The 26,649-nt window shown below is 40.8% G+C and overlaps 1 protein-coding gene across 4 annotated transcripts in view; it reads right to left on the bottom strand.

The window, feature by feature from the left end:
• cul2 (cullin 2) overlaps positions 1-26,649 on the bottom strand; it is a 60,707-nt gene that overhangs the window by 9,537 nt on the left and 24,521 nt on the right. For 3 of the 4 annotated variants that reach the window (XM_020523193.2, XM_020523197.2, XM_048611856.1), the window contains 10 exons: positions 25,017-25,141; positions 20,451-20,558; positions 15,538-15,597; positions 14,217-14,345; positions 13,881-13,967; positions 12,782-12,937; positions 10,083-10,160; positions 9,214-9,280; positions 5,639-5,841; positions 2,184-2,285 (listed from right to left, as the gene is read on the bottom strand). In XM_020523193.2, coding sequence (XP_020378782.2) covers positions 2,184-2,285; positions 5,639-5,841; positions 9,214-9,280; positions 10,083-10,160; positions 12,782-12,937; positions 13,881-13,967; positions 14,217-14,345; positions 15,538-15,597; positions 20,451-20,558; positions 25,017-25,141 — 1,115 coding nt within the window. Of the gene's footprint in view, positions 1-2,183; positions 2,286-5,638; positions 5,842-9,213; positions 9,281-10,082; positions 10,161-12,781; positions 12,938-13,880; positions 13,968-14,216; positions 14,346-15,537; positions 15,598-20,450; positions 20,559-25,016; positions 25,145-26,649 lie in introns of all 4 variants that reach the window. The other variant, XM_048611850.1, reaches the window with a different exon arrangement.

Below are 26,649 nucleotides of genomic sequence, written 5' to 3'. Positions count from 1 at the left end.
GCCTACACTGAGTCTTACACTTTTCACAAATGCATCATAGAAAGCATCCTATCCCATCCATTTGGCATGGCAACTGATACACCCAAGACCACAAGAAATTACAGAGTTGTGAACACAGCCCAGTCCATGTTGAAAACCAGCCTTCCACCCATTGACTCCGTCTACACCATCCACTGCCTCGGGAAAGCAGCCAATGTAAACAAACACCCTTCCCATCCCAGGTATACTCTCTTCCACCCTCTACCATTGGGCTGAAGATACAAATGTTTGGTACAAACGTGCCAATAGATTCAAGAACAGCTTTTTCCCTGCAGTTATCAGACTTATGAATGGGCATAAATTAAAGAAATCTGTACTTTCTCTGTAGCTGTAACACTATGTTCTGCATTCTGTTCTATTACCCTGATGTACTTTTGTAAGGCTATAGTTTGTCTGGTTAGTATGCAAAACAATACTTTTCACTGTATCTCGGTTCATGTGGGGTTGGGGTGGGGGTGGGGGTGGTGGTCGGGGGAGGTGGTGGTGGGGGGAGGTGGTGGAGGTGGGGTGGTGGTGGTGGGGGGAGGTGGTGGAGGTGGGGTGGTGGTGGTGGTGGTGTGGGGGGTGCATGGTGGCTCAGTGTTTAGCACTGCTGCCTCACAGCACCAGTGACCTGGCTTCGATTCTCGCCTCGGATGACTGTCTGTGTACTGCTTGCACATTCTCTCCATATCTGCGTGGGTTTCCACTGGCGCTCCAGTTTCCTCCCACAATCCAAAGATGTGCAGGTTAGGTGGATTGGCCATGCTAAATTGTCCATAGTGTTCAGGGATGTGTAGATTAGATGGGTTACAGGGGTAGGGGCATGGGTATGGGTGGGAAGGTCTTCAAAGGGTCGGTGTGGACTTGTTGGGCCGAAGGGCCTGTTTCTACACTGTAGGGATTCTATGATTCTATGAAATCAAATCAATAACAAGGGGGCATAATTTTAAGGTGAAGGGCAGGATGTTTATGGGGGATTTGAGGAAAATCTTTTTCACCCAGAGGGTATTGGGAATCTGGAATGCGTTGGTTGGCATGCATCATGTAGCATGGGGGCTCAGTGGTTAGCACTGCTGCAACTGTCAGTGTGGAGTTTGCACATTCTCCCCGTGTCTGCCTGGGTTTCCTCCGAGTGCTCCAGTTTCCTCACACTGTCCAAAGATGAGCAGGCTAGATGGATTAGCCATGGGAAATGCAGCATTACAGGGATAGAGTAGGGAGGCAGGTCTGGATGGGATGCTCTTGGAGGGTCAGTGTGGACTCGATGGGCTGGATGGCCTATTCCACACTAGGGATTCTATGATTCTATAATGGGAGGACGGGAGGGGCAGGAAATCTCAACCTTTAAAAAGTACATGGGTGAGCACTTGAAATATCATTCCAGGCTACGGGCTAAATTTTGGAAAACAGGATTCATGCGGACAGGCTGGCAGACTTGATGAGCTGTACAGTCTTGCGTATGCTGATTTACTCTGTGACTTTGGTAGAAAGATTGTGGAAAGGTACTAAGAACTAAATGGTTAGATTTTAAAGGTGGTTGAGGAACAGAGGTGTACATTCAAAATCTTTGAAGGTGGTAGGATAAATTGAGAAGCTTTCTGAACTAAAATATATGAAATTGTTAACTTTATTAAAGAGACAAAGAATATTAAAACAAATAAATTGTGCTCAAACTCAAATTACTAGCAAGGCCTCAGTTATTATTCAATTTTGGGCACCTTCTCATTTTTCCCCTCATAACTCCTATAGTTTTGAGTGAGTAAATAAGGCAAAACTGTTTCCAGGGGCAGGGGGCTCAATAACCAGAGGGTGCATATTTAAGGTTTAAGTTTGGCAAAGGAACCAAAGCAACACTTTAATTTTACACAGTTCTGATCTGGGTTGAAATCCTGGAAGGATTGTGGAAGCAGGTCATAGTAACTTTGAAAAAGGAATGAAATATATACTTGGAAGAAAATAATTTTACTACAGAGTTAACTTGAGCAATTTAGCACAGGAATGAGAGACTGAATGGCGTATGGAGTTACGCTACTCTATGAAATAAAATTTAAGATTAAATAGAATTGAAGTGACGATGTAATGCTTTATTTTTTGATAACTCATTTAAAGCAGACAATAACTTGTTTTACAAAGATCATCATCCAAGAAAATAAACCTCTTACCTGTGGTGTATCTTTTTGCATGGAAGTTGTAATTTTAAATTTTGTTCTTTTACTGCTGAAACCCATATTTAAAGAGAAAACTGAATCCAAGTCGACATCTTCCTACAGTAAGGAAAACATAAGCACAATTCTGACTTTATAAAGCAACAGGCAACCTGAGGGCAAAGTTTTCTTTAATCATTATTTGCAATAGTTAGGAGGATTAACAAAAAATCCCCTTCTGTGTTCTTGCAGAGACACATAGAAACATAGTGGGGCCAAATGGCCTACTCCTGCCCATTAAGCACACTCAGTCATTCAGCATGATTGTGATTGATCGTCTACCTCAATGTCACACTCCCGTTCTTTCCCCATAACCCTCAACAACTTCAGTTTCCAGATCAGAGACTTGATCTCCAGACTCCTTTGTGGAAGAGAATTCCACAGGTTTCTTCACTGTTTCTCCTCAACTCTGTCCAAAATGGCCTACTCTGAATTCTGAGACCATGACGACTTGCTCTGGATTCTCCAAGCCAGGAGAAACATCATTCTTGCATCCAGTCCGTCAAGCTCTGTCAGAATTGAATACATTTAATTGAAATCCCATCTCATTTTTCTAAACTCGGTGAATACTGGCACAGGCAACCCAATCCCTCCTTATACGAGAAACCTTCCAAACCAGGAATTAGGCTACTGAATCTTCACTGCATGACCTCTATGGCAAGCATGTATTTTCTTAGTCAATACAGTGTGGAGCTGAAGGAACTCAGCATCAGAGGAACAGCAAAGTCGATGTTTTGGGACGGGACCCTTCATCAGGACTGAGGAGGGGGAAGGGAGCTCAGAAATAAATAGAGGGAGGTGGGGGTGGGGCTGGGCAAAGACAGGTGGGGTGGTGATAGGTGGATGCAGGTAGGGGGTTGTGCAAATTGGTCAGTGGAAAGGGTGGGGTGGATAGGTGAGAAGGAAGGTGGACAGGTTGTGTCGGGTCAAGGAGGCAGGGATGAGGGCGAAAGCTGGAAATGGGTTGAGGCTGGGGGTGGGGAGATTTTGAAGCCAGTGAATTCTATGTTGAGGCCATTGGGCTGTAAGATCCCAAGGCAGAATATAAGGTGGTGGTCCTCCAATTTTTGAGTGGCCTCATTGTGACATAGGAGGCGGCCCAGGATGGACATGTCACTGAGGGAGTAGGAAGGGGAGTTGAAATGGCTGGCAACAGGAAGGTGGCGTTGATTGAGTGTACAGAGTACAGATGCTCCGCGAATCTGTCACCGAGTCTGCGCTTGGTCTCAGTGATGTAGAGGAGACCACATCGGGAGCAACGGATGCAGTAGAAAGTCATAGAGAGCCATTGAGCAGTACAGCACGGAAATGAACCCTCTGGTCCAACTCGTCCATGCCAACCAAATATCCTAAATAAATCCAGTCCTATTTGCCAGCATTTGGCCCATATCCCTCTAAACCCTTCTTCTTCGCATAACTATCCAGATGTCTTTTAAATGTTGTAATTGCCCCGCCTCCAGATCTTCCTCTGGCAGCTTATTACATACACGCACCACCCTCTGCGTGAAAAAGTTGCTCCTTAGGTCCCCTCTAAATCTTTCCCCTCTCACCTTAAACCTATGCCCTCCAGTTTTGGATACCTCCATCCTGGGAAAAAGACCTTGTCTATATAGCCTTATCATGCCCCTCATGATTTTATAAACCTCCATAAGATCACCCCTCAGTCTCCGATGCTCCAGGGAAAACAGCCCCAGTCCATTCAGCCTCTCCCTATAGCTCAAACCTTCCAACCCTGGCAACATCCTTGTAAATCTTTTCTGAACCCTCTCAAGTTTCACAGGGAGACCAGAATTGAACACAATATTCCAAAAGTGACCTAACCAATGTCCTGTACAGCTGCAACATGACCTCCCAACTCCTATGCTCAATGCACTGACCAATAAAGGCAAGCATACCAAACGGCTTCTTCACTATCCTACTAACCTGCCACTCTACCTTCAAGGAACTTTGAACCTGCGCTCCAAGGTCTCTTTGTTCAACAACACTCCCCAGGATGTTCCCATTAAGTGTATAAGTCCTGCCTGATTTGCCTTACCAAAACCTCACATCTATCTAAATTGAACTCAATCTGCCACTTCTCGGCCCACCGGATCAAGGTCACGTAATCTAACCTTGTTAACTAGTCTACCATGCGGAACCATGTCAAACGCCTTACTGAAGATCATATAGATTACGTCCACCGCTCTGCCTTCATCAATCGTCTTCATTACTTCTTCAAAAAACTCAAGTTAGTGAGACACGGTTTCACGCACAAAGCCATGTTGACAATTCCCAATCAATTTTTGCCTTTTCAAATACATGTAAACTCCTGTCCCTCAGGATTAGCGCTAACAACTTGCCCAGTACTGATGTCAGGCTCACTTGTCTATAGTTTCCTAGCTTTTCCTTACCACCTTTCTTAAACAGCAGTGCCACATTAGCCAACCTCCAATCTTCTGGCACCTCACGTGTAGTTATCAACAGGACACTAAAACTGTGCTGAATACTCCCAGTTGTGGTTTCATCAAAGCCCTGTATAGCTTCTTTGCTCTTATATTCAAACCATTTTGCAATGAAGGCCAATGTACAGCTTGCTTTCTAACTGTTTGCTGCACCTACAGGCTTGCTTTCAGTGACGGTGTACAAGAACACCCAGGTTCCTTCATAAACATTTTCCAAATTATCATCATTTAGATAATACTCTGGCATTCCATTTTTCCTGAGTTCCTGTGAAAAAGTCTGTTGCCCTGGTGGCTCATCTAAGTTTTCTGAACTCTTCTTTCAAAATTTTTAAATGCTGATTTCCCTTCTTCCTCTGACGTAGGCTACCAACTGTGCTAATAGTCTCCTCCTACAAGCACTGCTTTTCTAAGTGAGCCTTGATCACAAACCTTAACATGCTAATTTGCCATGAAGGTATCACAACCACAAACATGCATTTTTCAGCAGGGGTCAAGGAATGATTAAGAACGGAAACCCTTGATACATTGCCCTGCCAGGCTTCCTAGCCCACAGGAACAGACGATACATGAAGTTTTGCTAACATAACCTCATAAGAATCAGCCAACTCCATACAGCTCCTAGATAAAATTAAAGACCTTCCTCATCTGCGCATTTAATAATCACAAGAAGCTGAAATATTCTTTTCAATTTTATTAATAACGCGTTTACTTCTACTAATCTGAGCCTTTCTCTAAATTGATCTAGAAAGCGAAGAACAATGCCAAAAAATTAAATATCTTACTCACTCACAAGGTTAGATTTGGTTAATGCATACAGACTTCAATGCTGCACAGACTGCTAAGTATTTCCAGCACTTCAACCCATCAAAAGAATTAGTTATACATTAATTCTGCCAAATCAGTATTTAAACAGGAAAGGGTAATAAACGATATCAAATTTAAATGTTATCACCATTTCATCAACATACTTGCCTTGTTTGAATCATGGTTGATCATTTTTACATCAAGTAAGGATTTAATGGTTTTGGTAAGTTCTTTTTCATTCATCTGTGTGCTGTCTTGTAGCTCTTTGTAAGTGACTATTTCACTGTTGTTAAATGCCAGCAGCACAGCCATTTGGTATGTGGTAACCATCGCTACATAAGGCTTGGATAAGTAGTTCATTTTTACTTCACCTTTTTCCCGACAAAAGTAAAAAACACAGAAGAGAAAACAAAGAAATGTAAAATTAATTCCAAAGTTTTCATAACCTGAGAATCAGTTGTCTTAAAATACATTTTAAAGCCTTCTGATTAGTCAAATTAAAACAAAGCTGTGAAGCTTTCACTGTAATCAAACTGAACAGCAAAGAGGAAATCAGATATATAGTTCTTTCTGCCAAGTATGTCCAATTTCTTTTTGAATAAGCCAAATGTAACAACCCAATACATCGATGGATAGGCAATTCCATACATTCACCATCTTTAAAAACTGCAAATATGAGTCCAGATGAGGAAGGGCAATTGACCTACCTATCTGATCCATCCATGGAAATGACTGGTTCCCCTACCTCCACATTTAACACTGTCCCTAGAATGACTGAGTTCATGTCTCCACAATACAACACTGAAGACCGTTCCAGGCATTCCCGAGATAAGGTCTGTACCTGATTTTCACCAGTTTGTGCAAAACAGTTTAAAAAAGTGTCAATTCACCATTCCTCTGAGACTGGAGATTTGTCCACTTGTTGAACAGAGATTATGAAAATCGATCATTTGCCAATTTTATCTACAGCCCAACATCCCAATAAAATTGTCCTTGAGGCCCTCTTTTCTCTAGTTACATGTTTAGTCGCCAATCCAAGTTTAATTATTTCCCACTGTGGCCATGTTGAACAGAACTGTCTACTTGGGGGATTGGGCCAGTTCTTCATACAGTCTCATAGAGACTTCCTCAGACTTGTAGACTAATTATTATTGGAAAACCAAGAACAGAAAAAAGATATTGTTTATAGCATTACAAACATCCATTACACCTTTATTTATGGAACATATTGAAGGATATGGTGGGAATCTGGGTGACCTAAACTGAAAATTATTTTGTTGAAATCTCACATTCTCGTGCACAGTTAAGACAATGGCCAGGAATTTTTCAACTTTGGGCATTTAACAATAAGAACATAAAATGTTGAAAATAACCAGCATGTCAGGAAGCATAAGTTGCTGGAAAAGCTCAGCAGGTCTGGCAGCATCTGTGAAGAAAAACAGAGTTAACGGTGTGGGTCCGGAGTTCTGAGGAAGGATCACCGGATTCGAAACGTTAACTGATTTTTTTTCTTCACAGATGCTGCCAAACCTGCTGAGTGTGTCCAACAACTTTGTTTTTGTTCTTGATTTACAGCATCCGCAGTTCTTTTAGTTTTTATGCCAGGAAGCATTTCTGGAGAGAAACCGAGTCAACATTTCAGGTTGATGACCTTTCAATGAGACCGTTTCATCCCTGCAAACTGGAGGGGCAACACCTCAAAACCACATGGGCCCCAGCTATGCCTGCCTCTTCGTAGGATACATGGTACAGTCCCTTTTCTGCTGTTACACTGGCACTATCCCCAACCTTTTCTTCCGCTACATCTGATGACTGCATCAGCGCTGCTTCGTGCTCCCACGATGAACAGTTCATCAACTTCACTAACACCTTTCACCCCAACCTCAAATTCACCTCAACTATCTCTGATACCTCCCTCTCCTTTCTGGACCTCTACGTCTCCATCCCTGGTGACCGCCTCGAAACTGACATCTATTTCATGCCCACTGACTTCCACAGCTACCTGGACTACACTTCTTCTCACCCACCCTTCTGCAAGAATGCGATCTCTTACTCTCAATTCCTCCGCTTCTACAGCATCTGCTCCCAAGATGGGGTGTTCCACTCTCGTACATCCCAGATGTCCTCCTATTTCAAGGACCGTAACTTCCCCCCTCTGGTGATTGAAAATGCCCTCAACTGTATCTCTCGTATTTCCCATACTTCTGCCCTCACACCCCCTCCCCCGCAACAAATCCCTCGCATATCACCCCACCAACCTCCGCATCCAATGTATCATTCTCCGTCATTTCCGCCACCTGCAATCTGACCCCACCACCAAAGAGATATTTCCCTCCCCACCCCTATCTGCCTTCTGTTGGGACTGCTCTCTCCACGACTCCACTCCTCACTCCTCACTAAGCCTCACCACACCTGGCACCTTTCCCTGCAACTGCAAGAAGTGCTACACCTGCCCCTATAACTCCCCCTCACCTCCATTGAAGGCCCAAAACAAACCTTTCATATCAGACAAGGGTTCACATGCACATCCGTTAACTTGGTCTACTGTATCTGGTGCTCCCAATGTGGCCTCTTCTACATCGGTGAGACCAAGCGTAGACTCAGTGACTGATTCGCGGAGCATCTGTACTCTGTACACTCCAATCAACACCACCTTCCAGTTGCCAAACATTTTAACTCCCCCTCCCACTCCTTCAGTGACATGTGCATCCTGGGCTCCTCCAATGTCACAATGACACCACCCACAAACTGAAGGAGCAACACCTCATATTCCGCCTTGGGAGCCTACAACCCAATGGCCTAAACATAGAATTCACCAGTTTTAACATCTCCCCACCCCCCAGCCTCATGCCATGTCCAACCGTCCCTCTCATCCCCGCCTCCTTGACCTGACACAACCTATCCATCTTCTCTCCCACCTATCCGCCCCACCCATCCCATTGACCAATCCCCACCACTCCATACCTGCACTCACCTATCACCATTCTACCTACCTTCCCCAGCCCCACCCCTCTGTTTATTTCTGAGCTCCCTTCCCCCTCCCCATTTCTGAAGAAGGGCCCTGACCTGAAATGTCAACATTCCTGCTCCTCTGATGCTGCCTGGCCTGCAGTGTTCCTCCAGCTCCACGCTGCGTTGTCTCTGTTTCATCTATATTCTGTTTCTCTCTCCACAGATGATGCCGTAACTGCTGGGTATTTTGAGATGTTTCTGCTTACTACAGTAACAACAATTATTTACTTCTATCTTCCTTTCAGATTTCCAGCCTCTGCAGCATTTTGTTTTTACGTTTTAATTATAAAACACAATGAGTACAAAGACAAGATTCACCACTGAATATGTCTGCCATTAATAAAGAAAAAATAAATATACTGGAAAAAAATTGAAGATTAAATTGCAGCCTTCCAGTTTCGTGGGAAATATAGCCTTCCCAAAACTCCCATTTACCGCTTTAATTCTTGACATGCCAGTGAATCAAATGCCCTACTGTAACTGATAGAAAGCTTGTACACAAATAGCTAAGGGACACAAACATGCAAGTTTTGCTTCAGTTCTGATTTATGCAAATTTATTAGAACTGAAAAGGACATGTCTATAAACTGCAAAACAGAAGTCCTGGAGAACAGAGGGAAGTTTATTAACAAACAAGGACACAAAGTGCTAGAGAAACTCAGCAGATCTGGCAGGGTCCATGGAGAGAGATGTTTATGATGAGTCTGATGTATTTTTATGTGTAACCTTACCTGTACATAGATAGTGCAGCCAAGTAAGTTTTCTACCACTGAAGTGCTGGTTGTAAAACAGCTCAAACTGCAAAAGGAAATATGATTACATCTGACAATATTCTAAAACTTTGCTTTGATTACATTTTTAGAAAACTGTACACATGCTGATGGAGACTTGAAGCTGACTATTAATTTCAATTTTAAAAAACCTTAAAAGAAATATATTTTAGAGTAAGGAAGGAATGCTTACCTCTACTGTTTTGAAATCAAATTCTACATTGAAAGCATACAAGTCAAAAACTTGCTCCACTAATGTCTGATTTTTCTTTTTGACATTTTGCATTTTACTTCCTCAGAGAATAGTGACAAATTAGTCAAAAACAATCTTCCTTTCACAAAATCATGTTCACTTTGCCTGATTATATCAAGATTTTCTAACTGCTGTGACATAACCTCTTTAATAATTCCAGCATTTTCCCTATGACAGATATTTGGCTAACTGGCCTGTAGTTCCTGTTTTCTGTCTTCCTCCTCTATTAAATTCAGCAAAATTAAGCAAATCAACACTGACTGTTCAGCTAGCGACACTGGCATTGCCTCAATATGTACTCCATCCACCATGACATGCAAGAACTGTCATGTCATGTTCAAGATGTACTGCAAAAACTCACCAAGTTTATTTTCACAGCACTCTCCTCACCTGTGACTTACTTAGTAGCAGCTTTAATGTCAGCTTAGCAAACTTCAAATTATTTCATACTTTAAAATGATTATAGACTTTAAAATGATTACAGACTTTAAATTGCACAGGAGATTCAATGGCATTTTAAATGTGTCAATTTAATTCCATCCTTAAATTTCAAAGTATGCGCCACCTACTAACCTACCATCTGTACGCTCTTTTCCAATTCTTGAGGAATGGCAAATGTAGATGAGGGTGCTTGAGTCAGTGGCCATGCACCAGCCTAAAATAAGTAAAAGCATAAGGTTTCACCATCAAAAACAGCAAGAAGATGTTACATTTTAGATTAATTTTCAGAATATTCTATATTTTTAAAATAAAAAATTACTTAAAACGGGTGACTTAATATCACCTTGTATTACAGGTCAAATTTTTTTTGAAGAGGAGACATTGAGTTCTTCTTGTATAAAGGCATGAAGAAAGCTATCCTAATCATAAGTCACCAAACCTCCCATCACATCGTAGCCCCTAATACAGTACTGAAATTTTCAAATAACGTTTTTATCCAACTTTATGGTGCCAGTCCTCATTGTCCTTATTTCAAAACATATCATACAGTCGCACATTCATACAACCACATAGACAAGTATGAGGTAAGTTAAACAATTGATTTTCAGGAGCAGTATACCTATCCGAAGAACATTTATTTTTTAAAGCAAAGCACTAAGGACAATTCGGAACTTCTCTCATATAGTCATAAACACATTAACAATGCAAGAATTTCTTCTGTCTATTAGTCCTCATTCTTTGGCCCTTCAGAAAAAGTGATAATATTTCTGCTTTTGTTCATTTTTCACAAAATGATTTGTCTGCTAACTGATGACTATACATCTCCCCAACCAAGAAACAATTTTATTCATTGGCCAAATTTATTCAGAGTGTGCAGCTTTCTATACCATGAGTTGGACAAACAGGATTTGATGCCTCGTGATACATGTCCAACAGAAGTCCTGCTTCATCAGACATGGATTCACGTGCATTAACATACCAATGATGGGACAGGTTAAAAAAAGTTGAGGGTATTATTGCAAGTGTTGGAACAAATTTGGAAAAAGCTGCAAGTTATCCATTTGAATTAAATCAACAACTTGTCAGCTCCAACTGAATACATTCAAGTGCAACAAAACTGTGCAGACCACAAAACTTCAACATCTCATTTGTACTGACACAATCAATTCAAACTAATAATAGTGATTCTGGCACTTTACAAGCAAAGAAACTTGGACCAACTCAGCAGATTAGCTCTTGCAATTAATCATGTACTTAACAGAACAGACCTTTCAGAATGCTTTCAAAAGATCATAGAATGGATCATAGACTCGGCCCAACAAGTCCACACCAACTCTCTGAAGAGGATCCCACCCAGATCCACCCCCCCTACCCTATCCCTGCAACCCTGCACCTCCCATGGCTAATCCACCTAGCCTACAAATCCCTGGACTCTATGGATAATTTAGCATGGCCAATCCACCTGCACATCTTTTGTGACTGTGGGAAGAAACCGGAGCACCCAAAGGAAACCCACACAGACACAGGGAGAATGTGTAAACTTCACACAGACAGTGGCCCGAGGCTGAAATTGAACCCGGGTTCCTGGCGCTGAGAGTCAGCAGTGCCAACCACCAAGGCTACCATGCTGCCCTATATGCCATGACACAAAAATTCTCACCTTCACATTACAACTGTAGTAATGCCTGGTTACTACACATTTGTCCTTACAAAGATTTTAGATCCCTCACAGTGAAAATTTCTTGAAACATGCTCCAAAAATATATAGAAACAAGGAGCAGGAGTAGGCCACTCAATACGATCGTGGCTAATCCTCGACCTCAACGCCATATTCCTACTTTCTCTCCATACCTCTTGATGCTTTCACTATCAAAAAGTACCAGTCTCTTTCTAGAATATACTCAGTGGCCTGGCCTACACAATGTCTGTGGTATCAAATTCCACACATGACCAATCTTCGAGTGAAGAAATGTTTCCTCTTCTTATCTCAAATGGCCTACTCTGTATCCTGAGACTGTGGCCCATCACTGTAGACTCCCTAACCAGCGGAAAGATCCTCCTTGCATCCAGTCTGTTTAGCCCAGTTAGAATTTTGTACGTTTCAATCCTCTCATCTTTTAACTTTCTTTAAAAAATTCCAGTCAATGAATGCCCAGTCAAAGCAATCTCTCCTCATATGCCACCCCCAGCATTAGCCTCGTGAAATTTGCCGCACTTCCTTTATGACGTGTATATCCTTCCTTAGGTAGGGAGACCAAAACTGCATTCAATACTCCAAGTGTAGTCTCAATAAAGCCCTGTATAACTTAGTTAGACATCTCTACTCCTGAACTCAAATCCTCTTGCAATGAAGGCCAGCATTCCATTTGCCTTTTTAACTGCTTGCTGCAACTGCCTCTTTATTGGTATACAAGAACATACCCAGATCCCTTTATACATCTACATTTCCCAAAATAGCAGCACTTAAATAATAAAAACTAAAAGTTCTGAGGAAGGATCACTGGACCTGAAATGTTAACTCTGATTTCTCTTCGCAGATGCTGCCAGATCTGCTGAGCTTTTCCAGCAATTTTTGTTTGTTTCAGCATTTAAATTATACTCTGCCTTTCTGTTCCTTCACACCAAAGTGTATAACTTCACATGTATCCACCTTATACTGCACCTGCCAGATGTTTGCCCACACACTCAACTTGTCCAGACCACTCTGAAGTTACAAGTCCACCTAGTTTATTTTATGTGTATTTCATGTTTTCTCCATTAAAAAAGACATCAGCAGAAAAGGATAAAGTGAGAAGTGAGTGTGCTTGGTTAGACTTAACCTGTGATCCAACCAACCTGAAGTACGTAGATCTGAAAACTGATTCCAAGATCTATTACAGTGTCCTGTTGCCTTAAAAAAGTGGCTGTAAATTTGTTGTTTAAGTCAGCACTGACATTCATATCAGTGTACATCCTGTGAAGCTTGCTCGTGAATTCATAACCACAGGCTTGCTGCATAGAAAGAGTAAAAGCAGCGTTATTTCCTCAAAACAATGTGTTATTACAATCAAAATAATACTTCTAAAAGACTGATAATAAAGGTATATTATCCAATCCTCTATCAGCAGATTTTCAGGCAAGGCCCTTAACTGAGGCATTAAAACTTTGAGGCCAGCGACAGAAGTTCAGAAAAAGGGGGTGACTTGACATGTGGTGGAGGGGAGAGTGCTCACTCAACATCAGGAGCCTCAACTCTTTGAAGTTCTGACACCTGTGGGTCCTCCCTCCATCCCAGTTTGTTCCATCAAAACCCTAACCCCTCACTGGCCTCACCTCTCATTTCTACCATGAGACCCACCCAGGCCTACCTAGTGCTGGGCTGCAGGTTTTACAATCTGGGGACTGCTTGTAATGCCAGTCCTGCCCACTGCTGCTGGGAATACAGAACTAACAGTCAAGTGAGGGGGAGAATCCCTGTCTCCAGCCAGTTGGGGCTGCTATGATTGCCAAGTCTTCAGGTGGCAGAGTGGGGTAACACTGCCATCTGAAAAGAAAAGTCTGCCCATAAAGTCACCTTGATTTTAGTTTGAAATAAAACAACCATTCAAGACTTTATTGCACTGAACTATTTCTCTCCAAAACTAAATTAAATGATGGGACAACAATACTCTGTCAATATTTATGGTATAATCTCTTGTAGAAAATAGCATAATGATCAACGTTATTCTCGGCCCTAAAAGATTTTTTCTTAATACAACATTCTGTCAAGTTAAACTCTGTTTAAAAAACAAAACCATCATTTGTTTTAGGTTAGTCACCGAATACTAAGCCTTTTGTGCTCTCAGAACCAGATTTGAAAAGAAGTGAACTACAAAGAGTTGGAACAGCCCACAAAGTACCTCTACTAGGTTTTATGAGACATACTTCAATTTATTTTTAAAGATATGTTACAAACCTTGAGCTTATTGATCATAGCTTCTTCAGAATCCATAGACATCGAAAGACCATGTATCAATCGCTTCGCCAACATTCTGGCATAGAACTGAAGTTGGAGAAAAGGTAAATTGAAAACTTTGATTCAAAGAGATACATCTGAACACACATTTGAGAAACTTTAAGGGAGGAATTTGATGAAAGTGCTTAGGAAAGATATTGATCATGTGACTCCACCATGAACTACGGATTTTTAATTATTCACATATATTAACTTCTCTATACACAAACAAGTTCAAGCTGGATGGATGCAAAATGTTGCCTGATTTTGCCATAAGCAAACAGAACTACTATTTACCTTCTGAAAGACATCCTTATCATCAATGTACTTGAAAACTGTGATGAAGCTGGTCAGTTTGTCCTCAACTTCATTTTCAGTCATTCCTTTTGCAGACTTCTTTAATAGATTGTCACAGTACTTAGCTAGCTGTAAGGAAAGTTTTATTCAGAAACTTTTATTTTTCTAACATCAATCATCACCAGTTTCATTTTTAATATTATATTCTGTGCATTAATTTGATTCCATCCACACTAGTGATTTTATCCGAGGCTTGAGGAAAGAAAAACAGACTCCACTCTCATCCCCAATGTTTTCCTCTTCCGTTCTGAAGGTAGTGGTTCACTTTCCATTTCTGTCGCTGATGTCAGTCAGTACAAGTATATATTCATGTGTGAGCCCAGCGAGCGAATGATTATTAATAGTACTGACAACCAGGGTGTAAAATGAGCCATTTACAATCCTATCTTCAACTCTGAAATAAGAAAATCTCTCAAGAAAGTGATAGTCTAATTATCCTGTCCCCTCTGTGGCCTCAGCTGAGGTGTATGTATAAAATTATGAGGGGCATAGATAGAGTGGATAGGAAGGATTAATTTTCCTTAGCAGGGAGATCAATAATTAGGGGGCCACAGATTTAAAGCAAATGGTAGAAGAGTTAGAAGGAAGTTGAGGAGAAACCTTTTCACCAGGATGGAGAGGGTGGTCTGGAACTCACTACTTGAAAGGATGGTCCAGGCAGAAACCCTCATCACATTACAAGAGTACTGGGATATGAACTTGACGTGCCACAGCCTTGCAAGGCTATAGGCGAAGAAATGGAAAGTGTAGTTAGGCAGCTCGCCCTTTTTGCCCAGCACTGACACAATGTGCTGAATTAACGCTTTCTGTGCCATGAAGTTTCACAATTCTATGAAATCAATTCACTAAGGATTCAATGTGGTGTCTTTCTGGTGCCTATGGTGTTAAAATTGTGTTTCTGAAAGCACAGAGGAGGTCCAAAGGACATTCAGTATAATTGATATCTCTCTTAGTCTTGGGAACTGAGGAATAAATGATGCTGCATCCCACTTTGGGAGAAACAAAAGTAGAAACCTTGAATTATTAACTAGTCTGATTTCTCCACAGACCCTATCTAATGCGGAGAGTGTTTCAGTACTTTCTGCTTCTGTTCAGGTTCCAGCATCTTTAGCATTTTGCCTTTGGTTGGTTTTATGAAGTGTGATTGCAAGATAAGTCAGCATTCCTAAATACTGGTCCAGAACCTGAGTTAATGTCCTTCCGAAGTGTCAGTTGAGAATTGGATAAAAATATTGCGGACCTTAACGTTTGCCATACTCACCAACTCTGGAGCCTTGCAGGAAGATTTGGGTTCTCTATAGTTTACTACTGATGTTAGGGCCTACAGGAGAAAAAAAACTCTCAAACAGTATTTCAACAAGTTTCCAACTCTGTAATTGTTCATTGTTCTTATCTTCAATTGTACACAATGCATATTGACTGAGTTTCAGAAGCAGTGCACAGAAACTCACTGGAGTTTAAAAGAATGAGAGGCAACCTTGTCGAAACGTATAAGATTATAAGGGGACTTTACAAAGGAGGAGCGGAAAGGTTATTCCCCCTTGTGGGACAGTCTGGAACCTGAGGACATAAAATCAGGGTACAGGGTCACCCATTTAAATCAAGAGATGAGGAGGAATTTCATCTCTCAAAGGGAAGTGAATCTGTGGAATTCTTTACATCAGAGTTATGGAGGCTGGACCATTAAGTATATTTAGAGCTGAGATCGATTTTAATCAGTAAAGGAATCATGGGTTAAAGGGAAAAGGTACAGTTTCGGACAGGACTTCCCACATAGATGCAAAGGTCAAGAAGGCGCAACAATGCCTCTTCTTCCTCAGGTGGCTCAGGACATTTCACACATCCATAAGGACCCTCACCAACATCTACAGATGCACCATTGAAAGCATACTGTCCGGGTGCATAACGACCTGATATGGCAACTGCTCTGCCCAGGACTGTAAGAAACTACAGAAGGTGGTGGGCACAGCCCAGACCATCACAGAAGCCAACCTTCCATCCAGAGACTCCATTTACACTTCTCGTTGCCGTGGAAAGGCTGCCAACATCATTAAAGACCCATTGCACAACGGTAATGCTCTCCTACAACCTCTTCCATCAGGCAGAAGATACAGAAGCTTGAACAAAGGCACCTGCAGGTTCAAGAATAGCTTCTTCCCTGCTGTTAATAGACTGATGAATGGACTCTCTATCTTCAAATAATGCTGATCTTGTTAATGTTGATCTCGCCTCACGTATGTCCTGTGCGGTGTAACCTGTATGCCTTACTCTGTCCAAGACTTTCTTTCATCCTTTGATCTGTGTGTCCTTGCTTATTATCACCTGGCAGTACTGCTCGCAAACAAAGCTTTTCATTGTATTTAGGTACATGTGTCAATAAATCAAATCAAATTAGGAATATCACAAGCTTTGCTGCATCAAACAAAAATATCCTGAGGGGAAAACCCACAGTAACACCCTAGCTCTGGTCACGTGTTAGTGCTACTCACTCCTCTATCACCTACATGTGGGGAAGTAGTTTGGGCACATTTTCAACTTCCTTCAGGAATATTTTTCACCCACTAAGATTGGGAGTTTATTTTGTCTCCTACTTGGCTGTCCAAGGAAGGAATTTTTGAAAAAATATTCTTCCCTGGATGCAGATAACATTGAGAAGTTGAGCATCAGTTGTCCACTATAACTAACCTTTGAAAGCAGTTAAAACTCAATCATATTGCTATAGATTGCAACAGAAGTTTGAACACACTCACCAGCAATGTCAGGAACAGCTTTCTCCCTGCCATTATCAGACTGATGAATGAACTCCCTAGCCTCAAATAATGCTGACCTTGCTAACGTTGATCTTGCGGAGCACCTGCCCCGTGCAATGTAGCTTGTAGGCCTCTTAAGTCTTTTTATAACCTCTGATCTGTATATCCTCGCTTACTATGATCTGCCTGCACTGCTTGTAAACAAAGCTTTTCACTGTACTTTGATAAACGTGACAGTAAATCAATCAATTAATCATATCAGCCAAAATCTCAATGAATGGTGGATAAGACTTGATGGGCTGAATGGCCTACCTCTACTTCTATGTCATATGGTCTTATGGCATGTGCTCTACCAAACTCACAGTAAAGAAAATCAAGTTGGCAGGAAAGAAGGTACAAAGTTGATGACAGTCTTTTCTTTCATCACCTCAGGGCACAGAAACCAAATCTAGTTCATTCTAAGGGAGAAAAAGTCCTCTGTCATTTTGTCAGCTGTAAGAACATGAGAACCAGGAGCAGGAGTAGGCCATCTGGCCCCTCGAGCCTCATCTGCCATTCAATAAGATCATGGCTGATCTTTTCGTGGCTTCAGCTCCACTTACCCACCTACTCACCATAAACCTTAATTCCTTTAGTGTTCAAAAAATTAGCTATCTTAGCTTTAAAACATTCAATAAAGAAGCCTCAACTACTCCACTGGGCAGGGAATTCCACTGATTGACAACCCTTTGGGTGAAGAAGTTCCTCCTCAATTCCATTCTAAACCTGCTTCCCCTAATTTTGAGGCTATGCCTTCTTGTTCTAGTTTCACCCACCAGTGGAAACAACCTGTCTGCTTCTATCTTATCTATTCTCTTCATAATTTTATATCTTTCTATAAGATTCCCCCCTCATTCCTCTAAATTCCAATGAATATAATCCCAGTCTATTCAGCCTCTCCTCATAAGCCAACCCTCTCAACTCCGGAATCAACCTAGTGAACCTCTTCTACACCCCACCCCCAGTACATGCTTTCTTGAGTAAGGAGAATAAACTCCAAGCAGTACTCCAGGTGTGGCCTCACCAGTACCCTGTACAGCTGCAGCATAACCTCCCTGCTTTTAAACTCCATCCCCCTAGCAATGAAGGACAATATTCCGTTTGCCTTCTTAATAATCTGTTGCACCTGCAAACCAACCTTTGGTGATTCATGCACAAGGACGCCCTCTGCACAGCAGCATGCTGCAATTTTTTACTGTTCAACTAATAGTCCTTTTTACTGTTATTCCTACCAAAATGGATGACCTCACATTTATCAACATTGAATTCCATCTGCCAGACCTTCGCCCACTCACTTAAACTATCTATATCCCTCTGCAAACTTTCAGCGTCCTCAGCACACTTTTGGTCTACCACTCATCTTAGTGTCATCCGCAAACCTTGACACACTACATGTGGTCCCCAACTCCAAATCATCTATGGTGATCATAAAAAATTACAGTTCCAGCACTGATCCCTGAGGCACACCACTAGTCACTGATCGCCAACCAGAAAAGCACTCATTTATCCCCACTCTTAGCTTCCTGTTAGTTAACCAATCCTCTATGCTTGCTAATACATTGCCTGTAACCCTGTGCACCTTTATCTTATGCAGCAGCCTTTTGTGAGGCACCGTGTCCAATGAATTCTGCACTAAATTTGTCAGGTCAGTCTTGAGATTATGTTGTGTGCTTGCACCCACCCACAAACTAAATGCTATTGACATTGATGCAAGATGGGGTGTCTTAATCTGAGGCTGTAAGGATATAAATTACAATAATTCACATTAATGCAGCATACTTCAGAAATTCTGAATGTAAACTCACTGCATTAGGAAGTTGAGTAAAGAGAACTTCCCTTCAGGTAAGTGTGCTAGCCACTGGATAGGAGAACTGAAAACCACTACAGTCTTTGATAACAACACAATTTATTTCCTCAAAATGTTGTACAGGTTATAAATTCTCATGGAAACAAAGAAACCCCCACAGTTTAACAACTGGTGCGTAATATACAGCTAGTGGTCTGACTGTGATCTAACAGAAACACAAGTTCTTTTTTTCAGTCATTCATGGGATATAGGTTTTTCTTGTTAAGTCAGCATTTACTGCCCATCCCTAGTTGCCCTTCAGAAAATAGTGCTGAGCTGTCCTTTTGAACTGCTGCACTTGGAGTACTGTGAGCAGATCTGGGCATGCGACCTTTGGAAGGATACATTGGCTTGGAGGGAGTACAGCATAGATTTACAAGGACTTAAGTTATGGTTAACTAAAGAGGAGAGATAAAAACAGGCCGAATTTGTTCGAGAATCTAGAAGATTAAGGGGTGATATGATTCAAGTCTTCCAGATATTAACAAGAAAAACACAGGGCAGACAACAATAAACTATTTCCACTAGTTAGGCATTCTAGAAACAGGGGGCATAGTCTGATGTTTAGGGCCAGACCATTCAGATGTTAGGAAGCACTTCTATACACAAAGGGTAGTAGAGGTTTGGAACCCTCCCCCACAAAAGGCGGTCAATGTCAGATCAGTTGTCAATTTTCAATCTGACTTCGATAAATTTTTGTTCAACAGAAGTATTAAGGGATATGGGCGAAAGCAAGTATATGGAGTTAGGCCACAGTTCAGCCACGATCTCATTCAATAGTGGAACAGCTCTGGAGGGCTGAATGGCCTATTGCTGTTCCTATGATATCTGTTTTTAAAAACAAAAGTCATTCTATAATGCTACCACCAGAGGGCACTATCTCACCATAACACAATTGTCAGCCTGCGAACTTTAACAAGTTAAACATGTTACCCATAAAAAGAAAAATGTTTAAAAAAAATCTTTATTCTTGGTTCATTTCCTATGCAATTTCAACAGACTTTTTCCCTTTCATGTTTAAAGACCAAGGTGAGGATGTCAACAATTCTTATCCTCATTTAGGTACTTTGTATCTCACAAAACTTGCCCAGTGAAATAGTTGATGCTACTTCAGTAAACGTTTTTAAAAGAAAGGTAGATTTTTTTTGAACAATAAAGGAATTAAGGGATACAGTGAGAACGCGGGTAAGCGGATCTGAGTCCACAAAAAGATCAGCCATGATCTTATTGAATGGCGGAGCAGGCTCGAAGGGCCAGACGGCCTACTCCTGCTCCTAGCTCTTATGTTCTAAAACACTGTCAATTGCTGTACTGGCTCATTTAACCTAAGAAATTTAACATAATCCAGCCCCTAGGCCACTCAGGATTTTTTTTTTAAAAGAAAGTGATATTTTAACACAGTTATCCAAGTTTTCTGAACTATCAGTTCTATTCATCTTCCATCAGGAGTGTAAAATCACACACATCAGATCTGCTAACGGTCACAACAAGCAAGTATTAGCTTTTTAAAAAAAATCTGATTTATTTAAAGTAACTTACCTTATCAAGTGCACTCATGAAGTGTTGATCTCCATTAAGGACTGAACTGATAAGTTGAAGAAATTTACTGTGAACTTCAAGAACAGATTCCACAAACTGTGTCGGCATCTGGTCAAAAGGAGAAAAAATTTAATCGAGGAAATAAAGTTAAAATCTGGACTGTACAGCTACTGGTCTGGGGTCTGGACTGTCAGACATGATGGGCAATTCGATTTATAAAACCGAGGCTAATACCATCAATGGCTGATTCAGAAAGTAGATCTGTGACACCACAATTAGCAACACAGAAAAGTTAAGTCTTAGACTTTATTCCTAGTTTTCTTTTTCAGTTGGTGGGGTTGAGAGGACCAGCAAGTAAATCAGTCAGAATCCTCACTGCTGATTTGACCACTGGTCTGTTGAAAAGAATGAACATATAGACATCAGGCCACAATGTGTTGGGCTCTACTGAGAACACAGGACTTAGGGGTAAGAGTAGGCCATTTGGTCCTTAAAGCTTAAAGTTCTTAAGGTTCTGATCATATCTCAAATCCACTTTCTTGACTGCTCCCCATAAACCTGGTCTCTCTTGTTTAGTGTAACTCATTCTCAAATGTATTCAATGACATGACTTTTAAAAAGTACTTGAATGAGCACTTGAAGTGTCATACCATTAAGTGCTATGGACCTAGTGCTGGGAAGTGAGACCAAATGAGATGGAAAGTAGGATCTTTCTGGCGGTACAGCCTTGATGGGCCACAAGGCCTCTGCTGTGCCAAAAGGTTCTATGATTTTACGGCTTCTGCTACTTTTTGGGTAAGATAATTCCACAGACGAATGATTCTCAGAGAAAATAAAATTCTTTTCATCTCAATCTCAAATGGGAGACCTCTTATCCTAAACTATCTCCCTTAGTTCTAGTCTATAGGTGTGAGGCCGGAAAGGCACAGTGGGTCAGACAGTATCCGAAGAGCAGGTAAGTCAACTTTTTGGCCCACCACATTAACATACCTGCTCCCCAGATGCTGTCTGACCTGCTGTGCCTTTCCAGCCTCACACCTATAGACTCTGGCTTCCAGCATCTGCAGTCCTTACTGTCTCCAAGTTCCCCCAGTTCCAGTCTTGCCTACAAAAGGAAACAAAATCCCAATATCTACCCATGACATCACCTCAAGATGTTTATTTTTTTCAACAAGATCACCTCTCCTTCATCTAATCCCGGATGGGGAAAGCCTCAATTGGGACAATCTTTTTCATGGCATAAGCTCTTCATTCAGGAGTTGAGTGAACCTTTTCTAAACTGCTTGTAATGCAATTGTACATTTTTTGAAATAAGATGACCAAAACTGTATATAATTCTCCAGCTGTAGTTCTTGCCAATGCTCTGTCCAGCTACATTAAAACTTCCCGACTTTTATACTCCTTTCCCCTTGCAATGAACACCAACACTCCATCTACTTCCTAATCACTGGTTCAATCCATATAGTCAAATAGGCTGCAAACCATTGGGAGTCCACTGATTAAAATCTGCTGTATTGCCAATCGGTACTAAGCTCTGAATTATCTGCTTTCAGCACAATTTAACACTTCAAAGCAAAGAGGGAAAAGTTTATCAAAGCACTCTGAAAGGAACTAGAACTGTACATTTACCAAATAGTTTTACAATACAGCAGTGCACTTTGTTTTAAGATTAGATCCTTTGAACTTCGGTGGAATTGCTTACACAAGTCATTGCAAATGTCACACTTTATGGTTTAATTCTTTTTATATCTCTATTCATATTTCACCGAATCCTATTCTCTCCCATTTCATTGCATTCTTCACTGCAGTGCACAACTGTCTTTGAGTCTTGCTCATTCTTTCTATCCTACTTTCCCTTAGAAAAAAAGGTGGTTGTTCCCTTTTAAATAAAGCTATATAATTTGGCTGAAATTGCACTGGAATAGCTAGATCAGAAGTCTTTTACAAGTGTGAACCTGTTACTTTACTTGGAACATCCTTGGATGTTTTCCCTATATTGCTAACAAGCTAGAAATGGAGCTTTAAATGATGTTCATGCTTTTGCCTTTATCAAAGAAAATACGCATTCAGAAAAATAAACCAGCTGAAATGCCATCATCACCTTCTTTGTCAGCTCTCAGGATAACTGTGCTTCATATTTTATAGCAGAAATATTTCAACTATTCCAACTGACACAACCACAATTAATGTTCGCACTCTTGGTCATCAAATTTCTTCTTGTTTGTTTATCCTGGAAACCACAGAATTTTACATGTTATACTGCTAATGGTGCTACTGGACAATCAGGAGAGGTAACCCCTGACAAGTCACGATAATAATCACTGGATTACTGCCTTAGCCATGGGCAAATTGGCATAAGATCAGTAAGGTCAGAGATTTGAATGCATGGCAAAAATCATGGTATGGGAGGACTGCGTTTCAATCACTAGCACCAAAAAGAAGGAGCTGTACCACTGGAATGATCTTCACTTGACCATTAGTGAGATCATTGTCATGAAAAATTGAAAAACTATATTTTGGTCTACCAAATGAAGATCATTTCCTATTACTGTGCTGATATCATCCTTTATTAAGAGAGCTACTCCATTTCCTTGTTTCCTATAAATTCTGAAAACTTAAGTACATCTGAATAATCAGAAGCTTTGGTCATCTTGCAACCATGTCTCTGTAATGGCCATCAGATCATATTCATTTGCTTCTATTTGCATCATCAATTCATCTGTCTTTTAGGTTAACATCTTTTAATTTGACCTTTTTAACTACTTTTTTTAACCTGCTCTTACATTATTTGCAGGTGGTCTCTTATGTTTATATACTGTTCCTTCCTGTCACACTCTGGTTATCATTATCCATATCACCACCCTTCACCACTGCATGTTCCACTGTCTTTAACTTCCTAAATTTTCCCTCAATTGAACCCTTTGGCTACACATTAACACACAGGCACATTAAAGCTCATTTTTTTAATTTCAAAAATACATTTTATTCATAAAAAATCTCTAGAGCAGTTTGATTCTGTACAGTCTTTACCTATGGAGAATAAGCAAACCCAAGGCATTTCTCACTTATACAAAACTATATTTGCATACATTTAAGGCACCGGGAAGGCCCAATAACTGTAGCCCCATCAAAAGATCTCCTCACATACTGAAACAGTCCATGTTTAAATGCATCAACACCTGAACAACATGCAGGGCTGGCAAATGGCAAGGAACATTCAGATCACTCAAGTGCTAGGCAATGACCATCTCCAACAAAAGACAATTTAACCACCACCCCTTGACATTCAATACCATTACCGTTGCTAAATCCCCCACGACCAACATCCTGGGGTTACCACAGACCAGAAATTGAATTGGACCAGAGATATAAATGCTACAAGAGCAGGTTAGAGATTTGGAATCCTGTAGCAAGTAAGCTACCTCTTGAATCCTCAAAATCTGTCCACTATCTGTAAGGTACAAGTCAGGAGTATGATGGAATACTCCCCACGTGCCCAGATGAGTTCCTGATCCAACAACACTGAAAAAAACTTGACACCATCCAGATCAATGCAACTTTCTCGACTGGCACTACATCCACAAACATTCACTCCCTCCACCACTGACACTCAGTAGCAACTACGTGCATTATCTATTAAGATGCATGGCAGAAATTCACCAACCTACCTTAGACAGCACCTTCCAAACCCACAATCACTACCATCTTGAATGACAACGGCAACATGAGATGCATGGAAACATAATCAGATGCATGTTCCCCTTTAAGCCATTCACCTTCCTGACTTGGAAATGTATCACTACCCCTTCAGGTCAAAATCTTGGGATTCCTCTCCGAAGGTATTGTGGGTCTACCTAAACTAAACAGACTGCCATGATTCAACAAGGCAGCTCACCCTCCACCTTCTCAGTGGGAAATAAGGGTGGGCAATAAATCCTCACCCAGCCAGAAACACCTATATTCATGAATGAATTTTAAAAAAGGTGAACATGGCACTAGGAGGTTGTTATACAAGTTAGTTTCTTGTGAAGACAAAATTTAATACAAAAGAAATAAATCTAGGAATGGAAAAGAAACAAAATCTTATTGTGATCTGGTCAATATTTATCCCTCTATGGCAAAAATGAAACACAGACTATCTGCTCATTGTCACATTACTGTTTGTGGATGAAAACAAAATCAAAATAGTGCAGATGCTAGAGATCTGAAATAAAGACAGCAGGAAGTTTAGAGGGAGAAAGCACTTCCAGTTTTTATTACTGATTGTGGGAATTTGCTAAGTGCAAATTGGCTGCCACATTCCCTAAAACAGTGATAAGATTTTTTGGAAGTCCTTCACTGGATGTTAAATGTTTGGGGTGGCTTTATGAAGGCAAGTCATTCTTTTACATTCTGTGACTGCAGAAATCAATTGCAAAAAAGCACTACCTTTGGCTTTATTTACTTCCCAAGACCGAAAACCAGACAGTACTTATGATGAACAGAGATGCTACGTAATAGTTAACAGTTAGCCCACAACATACTATTAATCTTACAATTAAAGGTGAAGAAATCGTTCAGACTCACATTTTCCTGAGAGAGGTTACTGATGGATCTAAGGCCCTCATCATGAATGTGATTCTGAAGCTCCTGAATCATATGAGGTAATCCGTTTGAGACAGCACGGAGCAAAGTATATATATTTGCCATGTCTGCTGGAGGGTGAAGGGGATATGGAATAAAAATGGGGAAACTGCTTATTTTTATTGGCATATACTCATTCAACAATCCTACAATAAAGGTGGTGAAACCTACCAGTCTGCTATAAATAAACATGTTAACAATAAAAAACTATCATGGTTATTTTAAGGATAATCAAACGCTAGGTTTTATAATCCAAAAACATGAGAAGTTCAATCCCACAGTAAGAGTTTGAGAATATGAACTCAAATTTAAAACTGTAGATTTAAAAATTGTTACTGACTAAAAAACATGCTCATAAAAACACATTCTTCAGAAAAGGAAACCTTCCAACTTTACCTCGACAGTTCTGCAGTTGACTGCCCTCTGGTGGTGAAGGAAGTTACAGAAAGTATTGCACCAATAGCAGGTTAACATTGATTTTAGAAGCAGATCTGACTCTCACAGTAAAATTCCAAGGGCGCTGACAATGCTCCAGCATTCCTTCAAGTCTTGATGTGTAATCTAAAGAGTTTAGTGCTGACAGTGCTGAGGGGGGAACAGCACTGAAAAATTTCAAATTCAGTTTGCTCAAACACCCTCCACAGTGATATAGGAGCTAGTAGGAACTGCAGATGCTGGAGAATCTGAGATAACAAGGTGTAGAGCCGGATGAACACAGCAGGCCAAGCAGCATCATAGGAGCAGGAAAGCTGAAAGGGTCTAGGTCCGAAACGTCAGCCTTCCTGCTCCCATGATGCTGCTTGGCCTGCTGTGTTCATCCAGCCCTGTACCTTGTTATCCACAGTGATATATATGGTTTTCCAAACATTTTGCAAGACGAACCCAGGTTTCAATTAGATCATAATAGCATTATAAAGTTCATCTTCTTCCAGATAGTACTTTTAAATTATGATGTAACTGGCCTAGTCATTTGAACTTGAACCTATAACAGATTTGACGTTTTATCAATTCAAGGAAATATCAATCAGACAGGTGCATATTTCAATTGATTTACATCATATCATCTATGAATCAGTGGCTCTTCTTCATACTGCTGATTTGAAAGTATAAGTCTGTGAGAAGTATATGGCAGTACGAGAAGTGTAAAGTATTTTAAAAAGACGAAGTTCAAGTTTTATTAATTTATATTTCATAACAACCTGCATTTAAATAGCACCTTTAAGATAGTAAGACACAACAAAGGGCTTCACAGGAGAATTATCAAACTAAATTTGACCCTGAGTAAGGAGATGGATGTTCCAGACCAACGTTCCCTTTATTTTATCTACCATATATTTTTTTAAAAGGGGAAAGCCTGCAGAAAGCTGCAACACTGGGGTTGGAGGTCCTCATGCATGAATCACATCCAAGTTCAGCAGGTATTAGAGAAGGAAACATAACTTTTGGAATTTATTCAAAGGGAATAGATTATGAAAATAGGGAGCTCTTGCTAAAACTATACAAAGCATTGCTCAGACCACAGGTGGAATTCTGTGAACAGTAATGGCTTGCTGAACTAAGAAAAGATATATAGCCA

The sequence above is a fragment of the Rhincodon typus genome, chromosome 2 (assembly GCF_021869965.1).
Source record: "Rhincodon typus isolate 14 chromosome 2, sRhiTyp1.1, whole genome shotgun sequence".
Taxonomy (NCBI): domain Eukaryota; kingdom Metazoa; phylum Chordata; class Chondrichthyes; order Orectolobiformes; family Rhincodontidae; genus Rhincodon; species Rhincodon typus.
Note: the sequence above shows the minus strand (reverse complement) of the source record. Positions and strands in the feature narration are given on the sequence as shown.